The 15404-nt window shown below is 42.0% G+C and overlaps 1 protein-coding gene across 1 annotated transcript in view; it reads left to right on the top strand.

Annotated features, from left to right (window-relative positions):
• The first annotated feature begins 155 nt into the window (after nucleotides 1-155).
• EXOC5 (exocyst complex component 5) overlaps nucleotides 156-15404 on the top strand; it is a 49867-nt gene continuing 34618 nt past the window's right edge. The window contains exon 1 of the mRNA XM_049770369.1: nucleotides 156-260. Coding sequence (XP_049626326.1) covers nucleotides 234-260 — 27 coding nt within the window. The 5' untranslated portion in view covers nucleotides 156-233. The remainder of the gene's footprint in view (nucleotides 261-15404) is intronic.

Below are 15404 nucleotides of genomic sequence, written 5' to 3'. Positions count from 1 at the left end.
GCGCGCGCGCCCTCCCTCCCCCGCCCTTCCCGACGGCCCCCGGGGCGGGGCGCGCAGGCGCGGTGGCCACTTCCGGCGCGCGCGGCGGCGGCCATGGGAGCGGCGCGGGCGGCGCCGGCTGGCAGCTGACGGGCGTCTCCCGCTTCGCTCCGCTTCATGGCCGCTCGGCCGCGCCGCTCCGCTCCCCAACGCTCGGGCTCTGGAGGCTAGCGGGAGAGAGCTCTGCTCCCGGCATGGCGACGACGGCCGAGCTGTTCGAGGTGCGAGCGCGGCGCGCGGGGAAGGGGACGGTGGGGGACGGGCGGAGGCGCCCGGTCCGGGTCCCGGCGGGGCTGGGCGGCCTCAGGGCGCCGCTGCGCACGCGCGAGCGCGGACGGACGGACGGAAGCCGGCCGGGGACAGTCCGCGCCCCAGGGCTGGGCGTGAGTCCCACGGAGGGCCTGGGCATATTCTTGGGGGCTGTTGGAGGGCCATCGAGGCCCCCAGGGCCTTAACGACGACTGTGGGGTGTCCAGATCACCTTCGGCAAGACCACTGGGGGCTCCAGGGTCTTGGAAGACGCCCTCCCGCCCCCTGAAATCATCCGGGCCTTCATTCTCTAAGTGTCTTGGAGCTTTTTTTTTTTTTGGAGTTTTGCATTTTGTAATCCCCAGGCCTTTTTGCAAACGTCGACGCCGTTGCTGAGTTGAATGAATGAATGAATGAATGCACGCCCCGTGGGGGAGAAGCTGATGAAGAGCCCCGGGATTTGGGAGAGACTCTTCAGTGCAATGACAGTTCGGATCCGGGCTGGGGAGGCTCCCCTGTGCAAGCGCTTGGGGTGCCCAGATGATGATTGGATTTCTTCTTCTCCCCAAGTGGAAACTGGATCCCCTCTCTGGGCCTGTTCTCTTTGCAGCTGCTTTGGTTGGTTATCAGGCTGTGTCTGGGGATTCAGAAGGCTCGCCGAGTGTTGCTGTTTGGAAAAAGGGACATTGAGTGTTAAAATTGTGGATTAGAGGCGTTGGCGACTAGAAATCCTTGATGGATTTCCGCCGATCTGCGTGTTGGGCAGAATAGGGCATACATGAGCTGCCCTCATTTCAGGATCGTTTCTTCTTCTGTTCATTAGTAATGTTTCTTTTTCCCAGCCTATTATTTGTGACCCATGTAGTCCTCCTGTATGTGGGTTTTTTCTTTCAGTTTTTTCATTCCTAATCGAACTTTCGAACAGGTTTTTGAACCTTCATGAATTAGATGTCCCGCCATTATTAATAAAACTGTTACTGATTTGCCATAGCTACTGCTTGACATTTTCCATCGTGTCTTGGAAGCTCAGTGTGCCTTTTGTTTGATCACATTAGTCCACAAAACTGATTTAAAAGTAGATTTCAAGTTAGTTTGACTTTGGCCTTACCTACTACTGCTACCTGCTGGGGAGGGAAGAAGAGAAACACGTTTACTTTCAGTGGTCTTGCCAGTTAATAAAGTGGGTCTACTGAAATAGGGCTTCCATGCAACTTCCTGGATCCAGTTAGGCAATGTGCATTTACTACTTGCTGGCCTGGGGCTCGGAAAGCAACTCCAAGAAGATGAATCGGGCTTTCTCTTTCCTTACTAACTTTTCTGCTTAACATGGAAATTGATTACAGATTACAACTCTGATCTATTTATTGTTACTGAGCCAAACCCAGCTATAGTCAGGGCCTACTCTGGCTCTGTCTCAGACCTTACTCCAAATCTGATCAATTGATTGATTGATTGTTATTGAGCCATATACTCAGCTATACTCAGGGTTTACCTTGCCTCTGTCTCAGACCTTTCTCCTGGTTCTGTGCTCAGGGATAACCTGGTGGAACTTGTTGCAGAACATTGAACCCAGGGTCAGTCAGCCTTGTGCAAGACAAACTCCTTACTTGCCCACTATTTCTCTGGCTCACATAGTCAGAATTGGAAGCATATTGAACTAAAGGTTCTACTTAAAATGCCTAAGAAATGTGTTCATTTTTTTTAGCCGTACAGTAAACTATACTTTTCAAGTGAAAAGCTTATCTCTGTTTAGAGTTAGATGGAAAACCAAAGCAGGGCAATCTCTCCTTCAGTCTGTTCCTCCCATTTCCTCTTGTTTCCATGAGATGGAGGTTGTGGGACAAGTCAGGAAAGGAAGCTTTTTCTTCCATTTCCCTTTCTTAGTCACAACTGGAGACCTGGAAAACAGTTAAGATGCAGTTGTGGTTATTTTTTTATGTGTACAAGTTTTAAGGTGCTATAAGTTAGGTTGACTTTTCATTGTCCACACTGAAAAAGAAGTCAAATTAATGAGGTTACTAAGCACAGATACTATGAAGTCTCAAGTCTAACTCTGCTTTTATAAAAAGTTTTATAGGTCCTGAGACTTCATTTTCTTAATGTAAATACCTTCATATAGTAGAAGCAAACCACAATAGATTTCCTCAGCTGGCAAAGATTTAATGATAGATGATGCAGTGATTTAATAGTGTGTCTCCTGCACTTGACCAGAAGAATGCCTTCTTAGTTTCAAACCGTTGTTGACAGATTTCCAAAGATTATTTCTGTAGTGTTTCTAAATGATCACCTCAGGATGGATAATCTGAGCAGGAATTGGTGCACCGTAGATTGCACACAGTGCCTACTCTGCCACCAAGGAAGTTGTACTCCCTTTCTCTCTCCTTTCTATGATTCTTCTGCATTCCTCCTTTTCCTCTAGATAAGCTACTTTAAAGAGAGACGTCGTTGTCAACGAGGGTGAAATTTCCATGTATTCAATCAAACATACTGTACTTAGTAATGGTTAAAGTTAAGATTCTATGATTAGTACAGATACCTTGTGCCATAGGAACACTAATCTTACTGAAAGATGCTATAATTAAAATGGTCCAGAGGCAAATTAAGTTTTAGACATGGGAACACTTTGTTCAATTAGAGATTTATAAACTTTCGCACATAAAAGATTCTGAGAAGTTTATTTTGAAAACATTTTTGATCCATGAGATTGTTTACAGTCTCTATTTATTTTGTGAATTCTAAGGAACATAGTTTGAAAATGTTGAATTATATATAGAGCTTGTCTTTATTGTTAAATAGGATGGGGGAAGAAAGTGAGATAAGTGTTCAAGACTACAAATTTTCAAATAAAAGTATAGTCGTAAAAGAGATCTAGATAAAGTTCTTAAAGAGTGGAGAGGAATGAAATATTACCTGAAGAAAAAAGATTCAGGTAATATGTGAATATTCTACAAAAGATAAGTTAGAGCTTAATTTGTTGGATTAGGGATTGGGACTTCCCCGTAAAATGGAAAACAAAAGCCAAGACATAAAAGATGATTTAAATGTAAAGACTGGAAGACAAGGTAAAAGTTCAGTTGGGGTGGGGGGCAGGAAGAGTTGGTGAAGAAGGGGAGTGGCATCTAAAGTAAATTGGCAATTAATTATGAAGGGCTTCACAGCTAAAATTCAGAATTTAATTTTCTTTTCCTTTCTGTAAATGTAATACCTTGAAGGTTTGGCAAGCCTGACTTCTAGACTTACAAGCAAGCTAGGATTTGAAAAGCCACCCATTTGTCTTAGATTTTCAAACTTAATCTAGAGAAGCCATGAAGACCTGTTGAAATGATTCAGTTAACTATCCAAATTTATGTTAATGAACATGAGTATCACTCCTTTATCTTCCAGAAACTGAAAGGCTTTTGTAGCCAAATTAACTGTAAAGTAAGTGTTTTTTTTTTTTTTTTTCCAAACCTGGCTACCATAACAAGCTAGAATGAAAATAAAGGAAAAGCACTTCCTTCTCTCTATACAGTAATATAGATAACTCAATACTTCACTTTTTAATGCCAGTTATATATGGATTTCCCCCACAATACAGTTCCACTTTTTCAGCAGACATTGTGTTTCATTCAATTAGTTCCTTCACTATATATTTAGATTAGATTTAGGCTGACAAGAATCCCCTTTTAGATACCAACTGCAGGTTCAGGTTGTCACCTTTTCTTACTGGTCATCTGTGGACCAGAGTTTCTTATAATTTCTTTCTCAGGTTCAGTTATTTGTTAAGACAGCTTCGGAAATACAGGATAAACAGTTTACTAATTATTGGCTTATTTTATATTTTAGATTATAACATTTAGTTTATTGAATTATTTTGAAAGATACAATCAGAAATAATCAGATGGAAGTGATGCGTAGTTCAGGGAAGCAGTGAAAGAGGGTACTTGCCATATCCTTTCTAGGTATGCCATATTCTTGAACTCCATATTGTGTGTGTGTGTGTGTGTGTGTGTGTGTGTGTGTGTGTGTGTGTGTGTGTGTGTGTAGGCTTTGATCACATAAGGGTAATCAATTATTAATTCAATCTCTAGTTCTAGTCCCCTCCCTAGAGTAGGGAATGAGGTAAAAGTTCTTTTTTTTTTTTTTGGTTTTTGGGCCACACCCGGCAGTGCTCAGGGGCTACTTCTGGCTGTCTGCTCAGAAATAGCTCCTGACAGGCACGGGGGACCATATGGGACGGGATTCGAACCAACCACCTTTGCTCCTGGATCGGCTGCTTGCAAGGCAAATGCCTCTGCTCTCTCTCCAGCCCGAGGTAAAAGTTCTTAATGCTTCATCTTTCTGATCATCAGCCGAGTCTAGGAGTCCCCAGTAGTAATTTTTCAGTAGAGCAAAAGTTGATCCTATATCCCAGAAAAATTTAGGAATTTAGGAACTCAGGATCAGAGACTAATATTAGAACAAAAGAGTGTCTTAATACCTTTATCACTAGAAATGACAAAGATTTTGTCTTAGGAGATAAGACCAGGAACTTAAAATACAAAAGACAAATCCTGTTTTAATTTCACAGTACAATTCAGTGTAGAGGAATCTTTCCCTGGAACAGAGATTTCACGTAGTATGACATAAGTTGAGTGTTTAAAGATGATTGGACATTTTTCCAGTGTAGGTGTGCATTCAAGGTAGAGACAAGTAAGATATTATTAGATGAGGGATGTGCAGTGAAATGTTAGGATCTCCATGCTGTTTTATAGACATGTATAACTCATGGTAACTCATAATAAGCTGTTGAGACTAGAGGCAGTTTGGGGGAACTGAGAAAGCTTTATACTAAAGCCTGGTGTGATAGCTTTTTTACGGGTGAGGAAAAAGAAATATTAGTGTGAAGAAAACTTTCAAACAGAGTTTATTAGTTGGTAAAATGGCTCAAAGACAACTTGGCATAATAGGTGTTCTGGAATGATCTGTCAGATGATTAGGCCTTTGATCCCCTAACTGAATCTAATTTGCTGGAGAAGGAGAAGAGAGAACATTTGGGAAGATTGTTTTTGATTGTATTTGTTTATCTGGTTTTTGGGCCACAGCCAGTTGTGCTCAGTGCTGCCCCTGGTTTCTTGTCAGGGATCATTCCTGGTGGGACCATACATGGCATGGAGATTGATTCTGGGTATTTTATTTTATTTTTTAAGAATCAAAATTTGTATGCTGAAATTGGGTGCTTGGTGATTCATTAACTGTCAGCAAAAATAGGAAAGACCCTTTCAGGGGGATGAAGTAATAATGTGTTTCAAAAATAGATTTTTTTAATTTTGCGTTTTCAGCATGACATTCTGGTGAAGAACCAAGGGCAGTGAGAACTAAGAATTAGTAATTCTTAAACAGGTCATACCTGGAGATGGTATTTCAAGAGTTATGTTATCTTAATATGGACAGTCCTTTGCCCTTGCTAGTTCTATGGGCTTGAATAAGTTCCTTGACATTTTCTGGGGAAGGCGGGAAACTGCTTGAACTTGGGGCTTATTACTTCCTGACTTTGCACTTTAGGATCACTCCTGGTAGGTTTGGGACCATATTGAATGCCAGGAATTGAATCTGTGCAAGGCAAGTGCCCTATCAACTGTATTGCTCTGGCCCAAATTACTTGACTTTTGGGTGTTATTTCCTCCTCTAACATGGAGGAATTTCTTGGGGCTGGAGTGATAGCACAGTGGTAAGGCATTTGCCTTGCATGTGGCTGACCTGGGACGGACCTGGGTTCAGTCCCCAGCGTTCCATATGGTCCCCTGAGCCAGGAGTGATTTCTGAGAGCAGAGCCAGGAGTAATAACCCTGAGGAATGATTTCTGAGTGCAGAGCCAGGAGTAACACTTGAGCATCACTGTGTGTGGCCCAACCCCTTCTCCCCCCCAAATGGAGGAATTTCAGATAGGAAATTCAGGCTACATGGAAGATTGAACTGTTTGATAACTGTAAGTGCTTAGAACTTTTCCATTAGAAAAATCATAGCCTTTTAAAATTATTACTAATAGTGGAGTGAGAAAAGGACTAGCTTGATTGAGGCTTACTTCTAGGGAGAGAAAGCAGAAACAAAATAATCTTAAATGTAATTTAAAATTATAGTGGGAGATAATTAAAAAGGGGCTGTGATAGGTTGTGTCTTTCAGGATGGCCATGAGACTTGCCATCTTACAATGTGATGTGGACACTCCTCCCAGGGACAGATTGGATCTGTGCTCCCTTTCTTGAATCTGGGCGGACCTCTAACTACATTATAATCGATGACATTTGGTTTGGAAGGTTAGGTCAGTAAAGATGATGCAAATGAATCTGTTTTGATGCTTTTACTCTCTTGGACCCTGACAGCTGTGCCAAGGAGCCCGTTGAGAAATCTAAGGCTCTTGGCTCTGGCTGAATTCCATTCTGTGGTTAACATCGACTTGATATCTTGGAGAAAAAGAACTATTCCTGGAGGCTGTGGGGACTTCTGGGGACTCAAGACTGGGAATAGGCCCCCTACCTCCACCCTACACGGCCTCAGTTTTTAGCCCAAAGAGGGTGTGCCAGGGAGTATCATTGGTTGGGCAGCTCTTCCTAGAGGAGTGGAAACTGAGGGAAGACTGTTGTAGGCTACAGCCCATGGTTGGTAAACATTTGGAAAACACTGGTCTAGACTACTCTAGGGCAAGGTTGGGTTCTGGAAAGTGGCCTTTGATACAGTCCACTGTGCAGATTATTTATATGCATGTATGCTTGGGATGAACATCTGTGAAAGGACAAGATAAGGAAGCAAGGTTAGCCTTCTAGAGAAGTATGAAAGTGCTGGTTCCATGACAGTATAGATTGCTTCTTTGGGGTTGTGAAACTAAAATTGTTACAGTACAAATGGTTAGATTGGTTAGCTTCTGGCTTCTGGGGATCAGTGGTGAGAGCACACCAGACACCGATTGGGCTTAGTGTTACAGTTCTTTAACAGCATGTAAGAGGTAACAACAGCCACTGTTTGGAAAAGGGACCCTCGTGAGTCTTTCCAGCAGTAGCTTCCTGCAGTAACAGAAGCTTCCTTCTGTTCCAACATTGTGCCATTCCAGCAGCTGTGACCTATGCTTGAGTATCCCCCACCCCTGTAATGTGTTCTTGCCCAGGACTATCAAAGGCTTGAAAATGGATAGGTCTTGTTTGTTATACAAAACAGCAAACCAGATCACCTAGATAAAGATCCACCAGAGTGCCTCTTACGTCCGCCATCTTGATAGTAGATGAGGGGCTTGCTTCCTTCATTTCCCCTGTAACAAAATGTTGTCCTTTTGACCAAAGTGTAGTCAATCTTAGTCTTCTGTTATAGCAACTTTATAAAGAATCATTATTATTATTGAGTGAAGTTCTGTGTAGCTGAGGGCATCCTCAGTACTGTCAGGACGGAATGTGCGTGCCAGCTTAGTGGGCTTGAGCTGCATGCTTTGGAGGAGGCCTTTTAGCTTCTGGCACACAAGGTCCCTGGGTACTGCCAGGAGTAGTGTCGGAGCACAGACCGGTGACACCAGAACTAAACTGCAATACTGCGGGGTGAAGTTCCTCAGTTGAGGGTGCTGCTGGCACCTATGGCAGTTCTCAGAGAGGTCTTGTGAGAGGCATGCCAGGCAGAACTCAAGAATCGCTCTTGGCGGGGTGTTGGGGGTCATATGTGACCCTGGCGATTAAATCCAGGTGGACCATGAGCAAAAGCAAGCCCCTTCTCCACGTTACTGACGTCCAGCCCCTCATTGTGAGAGATTATGTTCACCACAGACTGCCTTGCTGCTCTACTTGATTTGAGACCTTGCTTTTCTTAGCATTTGTTCTTATCCTGGAGGAAAATGAAAAGACTTTTGGATCGAATTATGGCCCCTTCTGCTCCTACTGGCTTTGGTTTGCAGTCGAATTCACTGTTCTGCTCTCTACTTCTATTTCAATACGCTGACTCCACCACTTTGAGCTAGAACCTCTGATATTCTTGCTTGATTAAGCAGTTATTACCCTTCTTAGACCAGGACTTCCTTGCGAGACTGATTACAGAATTGGTTAAGAGTGTCAAATGATTCTGTAGACTTTTTTTTGGGGGGGGGGGCTTGGTTTTTGAGTCACACCCGGTGGTGCTCGGGGATTACTCCTGGCTGGCTCTGCTCAGAAATCGCTCCTGGCAGGCATGGGGGATCTTATGGGATGCTGGGGTTTGAACCACCACTGTCCATACTGGATCAGCTGCTTGCAAAGCAAATGCCCTACCCCTGAGCCCCAAGAGAGTGTCAAATGATAATGAAGAGAAGATTTGCATGTTCTCCCCCCACCCAGCCTTCTAATGATCAGGGCACTTCCTCTTTGCAAAAGTGGTGATTTTGTTTCCCTCCGTTCCAAAAATGGTTTTATTACTGTGATTTTATTAGGTAATAGGGTTACATCAGTGTTGTTTCGGGGGTGGGTGGTTCAATTAGGTTGACCAGAAGGTCACCTTTTTTCCCCCCTGGATTCAAGCAATGTACATTCTCAAGCTTAATCTGTAGTTACAGTTTTGCGGCTACATATTCCTAGGCAAATGAGCTTCTGCTTTGAATTGTTAAGGCTGCTGATCCTGTAGATCAAAGTTTTAGGAATTACAGTGTGAATTGTAGTTTTATAAGTTTTAATTGTAATTCTATAAGCTACTGTAAGTAGCTTCTTTTGCCTTTATTCCTTGTTAGGTCACACCTAGCAGTGCTTGAGGCCTGATGTGTTGCTGGAGATCTAACCCAGGACCTCAAGACAAGTCATCTATCACTGCATCACCTCCCCAGCCCTTTTTTTTTTCAATAGTTTCTAGTATTTGCTAGAGTTTGAACATTTGTTGAGTGAAGAAACACTGTAATTTTCTTTTTTTTTTTTTAATTTTTTTTAATTTTTAATTATGAGAACAAAGATGCAAAGAAAGAGGACAAGGTAAAGTTACAGTGAAAGGACAATCACCCATAACATAATTCTCAGAAGAAGTCCCCTTGCTGAATCTTAACTTTAAACTTTCAGCCAAAGAACATTAAGATAAATAAAACAGAATCCATGTACAATTACTTTGTCCCTCAAGTCCCCAGATTGTAATCAATTATAATATTTCTTAACAGCACACAAGGCAATCTAAAGCCATAAAACTTACGTAACTCCTTAAACATTAGAGGCATAGTATTTTTTACATTTCCATGTACATGCATATTAGCTTAAGTTAACCTCAAATTTTAAGGTTTTTTTTAAGGATTAGAGTCAAAGGAGCACAGTAAAAATGGTGTTAGAGTGGCAATTGTTGTTTGCATAGGCCCACCAAAATATGAGGGGAATGGAAAGGAATAACCTTGGCCTAAATACAAAGAGAACCGACCCCTGAAATTTTCTGGCATAAGACAAACTCGAGGCTCCAGGCAAGCTAGATCGTCCAATCCAAGACATTGTCTCTAGTGCTAGCACACTTTTATTTTTCACATAGTTTGTTGTTGGTATCATGTTTCTGTATTAAATATCCTGGAATCTGCATATCCTAATTGAAGTCAGGATGTGGCGCATCCTCTTGTTTCACCTCACCATTAAAGGGCAATGCAGAGAGCCCTGTCCTGTAAGCAGGTCGTTGTTGTTGTTAAGTCTTCTCAATGTTAAGGGAAGTCTCTTTTGAGCAGGTTGATGTCTGAGCAGTGGTAGGGTCTTCCGTGGTAGAGGATTGCTTCCAGGTGATGTTATAGACAAACCTGGATGCTTCGTGGATGGCTTCCCTGGTTCAGGGGTGAATGGAAAAATGCCCTTTCTTCTGAGGCCTGTGCCAGGTTGTTATGTCAATGTTCAGGGTGTAAGGTCCCTTTGCAGTACAAGATGTGTGTGTTCCAATCTCTATTAGATAGGATCTTATTTGTATGTATAGTATTTTCCCACTTTAATGCGCCTATGCAAAAAAGGAGCAATGCCACATGGTGTTATTGGCGCATATGGGGGCCATAAGAACAAGTCCAACAATCCCCATGACATGGTTCAATCATAAGCATTAAATGGGGGGGACTCTTTCAACAAAATTCCTTGTTGAACAGCTCATAAAGAGAAGAATCGTCACTGTATAAGAGAATATTTAGTAAGACTTATAGCTGTCAGAGAAAAAACACAAAATATTCGAAAGAAATACGTGTCCATTTTATGTCTTTTGAAACAGTTTGGGGTTTTCACATACAATGCACGGCTTTGGTCTGTGATTAGGATTGTGCAGTACTAAAGTTAAAAAGAGTAATGTGGGTTAGTGATGTTTGGGGTGGTGAGAGAGTTAAGGAGTAAAAATGAGCTTTGTAGGGGTGTGGGAAAGGGAAGAATACAAAATGGATATTCTGGATACGCAAAACATAACAAAGATAAGGAATACTCTTAATACATGCAGTGTGGTCAGAAATTGCCAGTGACAAACCAAGCGCAACTGAGCAAATCTCAGCACACCCCAAGTTAAGACCCACCATTTCTGGCCTCCTCGGCTGGAACCCCAGAAGGCCTAAGGCCGGGGGCAGAAGAGGGGAAGGCTGTGGGCCTATCAAGTCTCCCAGCGCACCTAAGTTAGGGGGAAGGCCTTCCACATGGGGTCTCCCCAAACCCCATGCCAGCTAGAGCTAGCCTCCAGCTCAAGAGAGGATGGATAGAGAGCTGGAAGCCAGGATCTGCCCTCGCCTTACACCCTGTGCCCTTCCCACCCTAGAGCTGGGGGAAGAGCGGGGAAAGCTTGGGACCCCATCCAGGAGGGACCCCCGACACCCACCTTGTCTGGCCGCCTGGGCTGCCACCCCAGAAGGCCTGGAGCCCGGGGGCAGAAGAGGGAAAGGCTGGGGGCCTATCAAGGCCCCCAGCGCACCCATGTTAGGGAGAAGGCCTTCCACATGGGGTCTCCTCAGACCCCATGCCAGCTAGAGCTAGCCTCCAGCTAAAGAGAGGATGGATAGAGAGCCGGAAGCCAGGATCTGCCCGCCCCGAAATACTGTAATTTTCAAGAATTGAAGAGTCATGAAAAAATGCTTGCTTTCTAAATTGTATGAATAACATTTATCTTGATTATATGTTTTTGAACATATATATCACTTAATAAAACTGGCACATTACGATTAAACATTTTTTAAAACTTCCTTTTTTATTTTAACTCAGTGGTTTACAGAGCTACTCATAATAGAGTTGTTTCTGGCATTCCATGGTCCAACATTAATCTCATCACCAATGTAACTTCCCTCCACCATTGTTGATGAATTGTTGGGAAAAACCTTCAGTAAAAGAAAGTTCCTGAAGATTGTTACCTCTCACAATAGGATCATTAAGTCAGTTATTTTGTTGTTGAGTAGTCAGCCTATTGGATTTGTTTGTTGAATTTGAAATGCTTCTCATTTGGTGTGTTCCTATTGGAGTGTTGGTATGGGAGATTTCGAGGTGTCATGTATCAGCATGTGCGGCTAAGCACTCCAGAAATTCCAGGGTCTGTGGAGATAGCCTGATGAGTTAATTTGGCTGCAGCTGTGGTTGCCCCGCTTCAGGAAATACAGAAAGGTGTGTTCGGGAGGGAGGGAGGCTGTTTACTCTCACTCACTCTGAGAAGATGGGGACAGCCCTCCCACTCTGAGGAGACCCAGAATTCTTAGCCCCCAAACCACCCACGCCCTCAGAGTCCTCCCGGAGTTTGCAGCTGTGAGACTAGTGACCTGTGAATTTTCCTGGCTTGGTTTGCATCTTCTTGGAAAATAAAACGAGTTATGGAGCTGGCTAGTGAGTTGACATTGGCAGTCGCTGTGGGATTTTTCTCAATTACTAAATCTTTATCAACTATGTTGACTCCTCTTCCCCCAAAATGACAGGTACGAGCATGATTGCAATATTTATAGACACTTATTTATAAATAATATATTTATTATTTAAGGGAAGTATTGTCGACTTTTAAAGTGCCAGTCCCTAAATTAATTTAACCTCTTTCAAAAAAATAACTTGATTTTCTTTTCTTGAGGTGAAGACTTAGGCATTTGAAATTAGGTAAGTTTTGTGAATATGGATCGTATCATCTTTTTAATCACAGTTTCACAGATAAAGATCGAATCAGTGCTAATAGACTTAAAAAGCAAAGCACAGACTTAAAATATAGTAAGCCCTTTTAAAAAATTATCAGCATATAGTCCATACCTAGTTAGAAGAATTCCATGTGCTTCTCATGTTTTTCTTAAAGTTCAAGTTGCTCCGAAGTTTGAATTACCTCTAAAAATAAATCTCCTTATCTGGAGTCATTGTTTCTCTATTAATTAAAAGTCATTGGACTGACATCAGATATTTTATCTCTACAGAAGTCAGATGGACATGACTATCTAAATGATAATGAATATTCTTATTAACTGAATTAATTACTTAACGATAGTATTTTAAGAGGCCACATTTTAATTCTGTTTGATTTTTGGATCACATTTGACTCTTGGCTCTCTACTCACAGATCAGTCCTGATTGACTCGGGACAACTTGGGATGCTGGGAATCAGAGTCAGCTGTGTGCAGGGCAAATGCACTATCCATTATACTGTTGCTTGGACTCCGAAAGGCTACACTTAAAAAACATTTTTTTGTAGTGTATGTAATTTATCCATAGGACTTAATTCTCATGTTTTTGCTCATGAACATAGATGTTTGTTGTGCTATTTGGGGACAACATTCTGCAATGCTCAGGGTTTATTCCTAGCTTTCTTTGCACTAAGGAAATTACTCCTGGTGATGCTGAGGATCAAACCTGTGTCAGTTGCATGTAAAGCAAGTGCCCTACTTTCTGTTCTCTCTCTCTAACCCCTAAACTAATATATATATATATATATATTTAAAAAGTAGCTTGCAATCTTTACTTTTATTTTATTTTATTTTTTTAACTTTTTTTTTTTATCTTTATTTAAACACCGTGATTACAAACATGATTATAGTTGTATGATTACAGTCATGTAAAGAGCACCCCCCTTCACCGGTGCAACATTCCCACCACCAATTTCCCAGATCTCCCTCCTCCCCACCCCCCTACACCTGTACTCGAGACAGGCTTTCTACTTCCCTCATTCATTCACATTTTATGATAGTTTTTAGTGTAGTCATCTCTGCAACTGCACTCATCACTCTATGTGATGAGCTGCATGTCCTGAGCTGCACCTACCAGCCCTCATCTCTCTTGTCTCTGAGATATTGTTAAAAATGTCCTTCATTTTTCTTAAAGCCCATAGATGAGTGAAACCATTCTGCGTCTTTCTCTCTCCCTCTGACTTACTTCACTCAGCATAATAGATTCCATGTACATCCATGTATTGGAAAATTTCATGACTTCATCTCTCCTGATGGCTGCATAGTATTCCATTGTGTATATGTACCACAGTTTCTTCAGCCACTCATCTGTTGAAGGGCATCTTGGTTGTTTCCAGAGTCTGGCTATTGTAAATAGCGCTGCAATGAATATAGGAGTAAGGAAGGGTTTTTTGTATTGTATATTTGTGTTTCTTGGGTATATTCCTAGGAGTGGTATAGCTGGATCGTATGGAAGCTCAATTTCCAGTTTGTGAAGGAATCTCCATATCGCTTTCCATAAAGGTTGTACTAGACGGCATTCCCACCAGCAGTGAAAAAGAGTTCCTTTCTCTCCACATCCCCGCCAGCACTGCTTGTTTTCCTTTCTTGTGATGTGTGCCAATCTCAGTGGCGTGAGGTGGTACCTCATAGTAGTTTTGATTTGCATCTCCCTGACGATTAGTGATGTTGAACATCTTTTCATGTGCCTTTTGGCCATTTGCCTTTCTTCTTTTTCAAAGTGTCTGTTCATTTCTTCTCCCCATTTTTTGATGGGGTTAGTTGTTTTTTTCTTGTATAGTTCTGTCAGTACCTTGTAAATTTTGGATATTAGCCCTTTATCTGATGTGTATTGGGTGAATAATTTCTCCCACTCAGTGGGTGGCCTTTGTATTCTGGGCACTATTTCCTTTGAGATGCAGAAGCTTTTCAGCTTAATATAGTCCCATCTGTTTATCTCTGCTTCCACTTGCTTGGAAAGTGCTGTCTCCTCCTTAAAGATGCCTTTAGTCTCAATGTCCTGGAGTGTTTCACCTACATGTTGTTCTATATACCTTATAGTTTCAGTTCTGATATCAAGGTCTTTAATCCATTTGGATTTTACCTTTGTATATGGTGTTAGCTGGGGGTCTGAGTTCGCTTTTTTGCAAGTGGTTAACCAGTTGTGCCAACACCACTTGTTGAATAGGCTTTCCCTGCTCCATTTAGGATTTTTTGCTCCTTTATCAAAAACAAGGTGGTTATATGTCTGAGGAACCTTCTCTGAGTACTCAAGCCTATTCCACTGATCTGAGGGTCTGTTTTTATTCCAATACCATGCTGTTTTTATAACTGTTGCTTTGTAATACAACTTAAAATTGGGGAAAGTAATGCCTCCCATATTCCTTTTCCCAAGGAGTGCTCTAGCTATTCGAGGTTGTTTGTTGTTCCAGATGAATTTCAGAAGTATTTGATCCACTTCTTTGAAAAATGTCATGGGTATCTTCAGAGGAATCGCGTTAAATCTGTACAATGCTTTTGGAAGTATTGCCATTTTAATGATGTTGATCCTGCCAATCCATGAGCATGGTATGTGTTTCCATTTCCGCGTGTCCTCTCTTATTTCTTGGAGCAGTGTTTTGTAGTTTTCTTTGTATAGATCCTTCACATCTTTAGTCAGGTTGACTCCAAGATATTTGAGTTTGTGTGGAACTAATGTGAATGGGATTGTTCTCTTAATGTCCATTTCTTCCCTATCATTATTAGTGTATAAAAAGGCCATTGATTTTTGTGTGTTAATTTTGTATCCTGCCACTTTGCTATACAAATCTATTATTTCTAGAAGCTTTTTGGTAGAGTCTTTAGGGTTTTCTAAGTAGAGTATCATGTCATCTGCAAACAGTGAGAGCTTGACTTCTTCCTTTCCTATCTGGATTCCCTTGATATCTTTTTCTTGCCTAATCGCTATAGCAAGTGCTTCCAGTGCTATGTTGAATAGGAGTGGTGAGAGAGGACAGCCTTGTCTTGTACCAGAATTTAGAGGAAAGGATTTTAGTTTTTCTCCATTGAGGATAATATT

This window comes from Suncus etruscus, chromosome 3 (assembly GCF_024139225.1).
Source record: "Suncus etruscus isolate mSunEtr1 chromosome 3, mSunEtr1.pri.cur, whole genome shotgun sequence".
Classification (NCBI taxonomy): domain Eukaryota; kingdom Metazoa; phylum Chordata; class Mammalia; order Eulipotyphla; family Soricidae; genus Suncus; species Suncus etruscus.
This window is presented reverse-complemented; position numbering and strand designations above follow the sequence as displayed.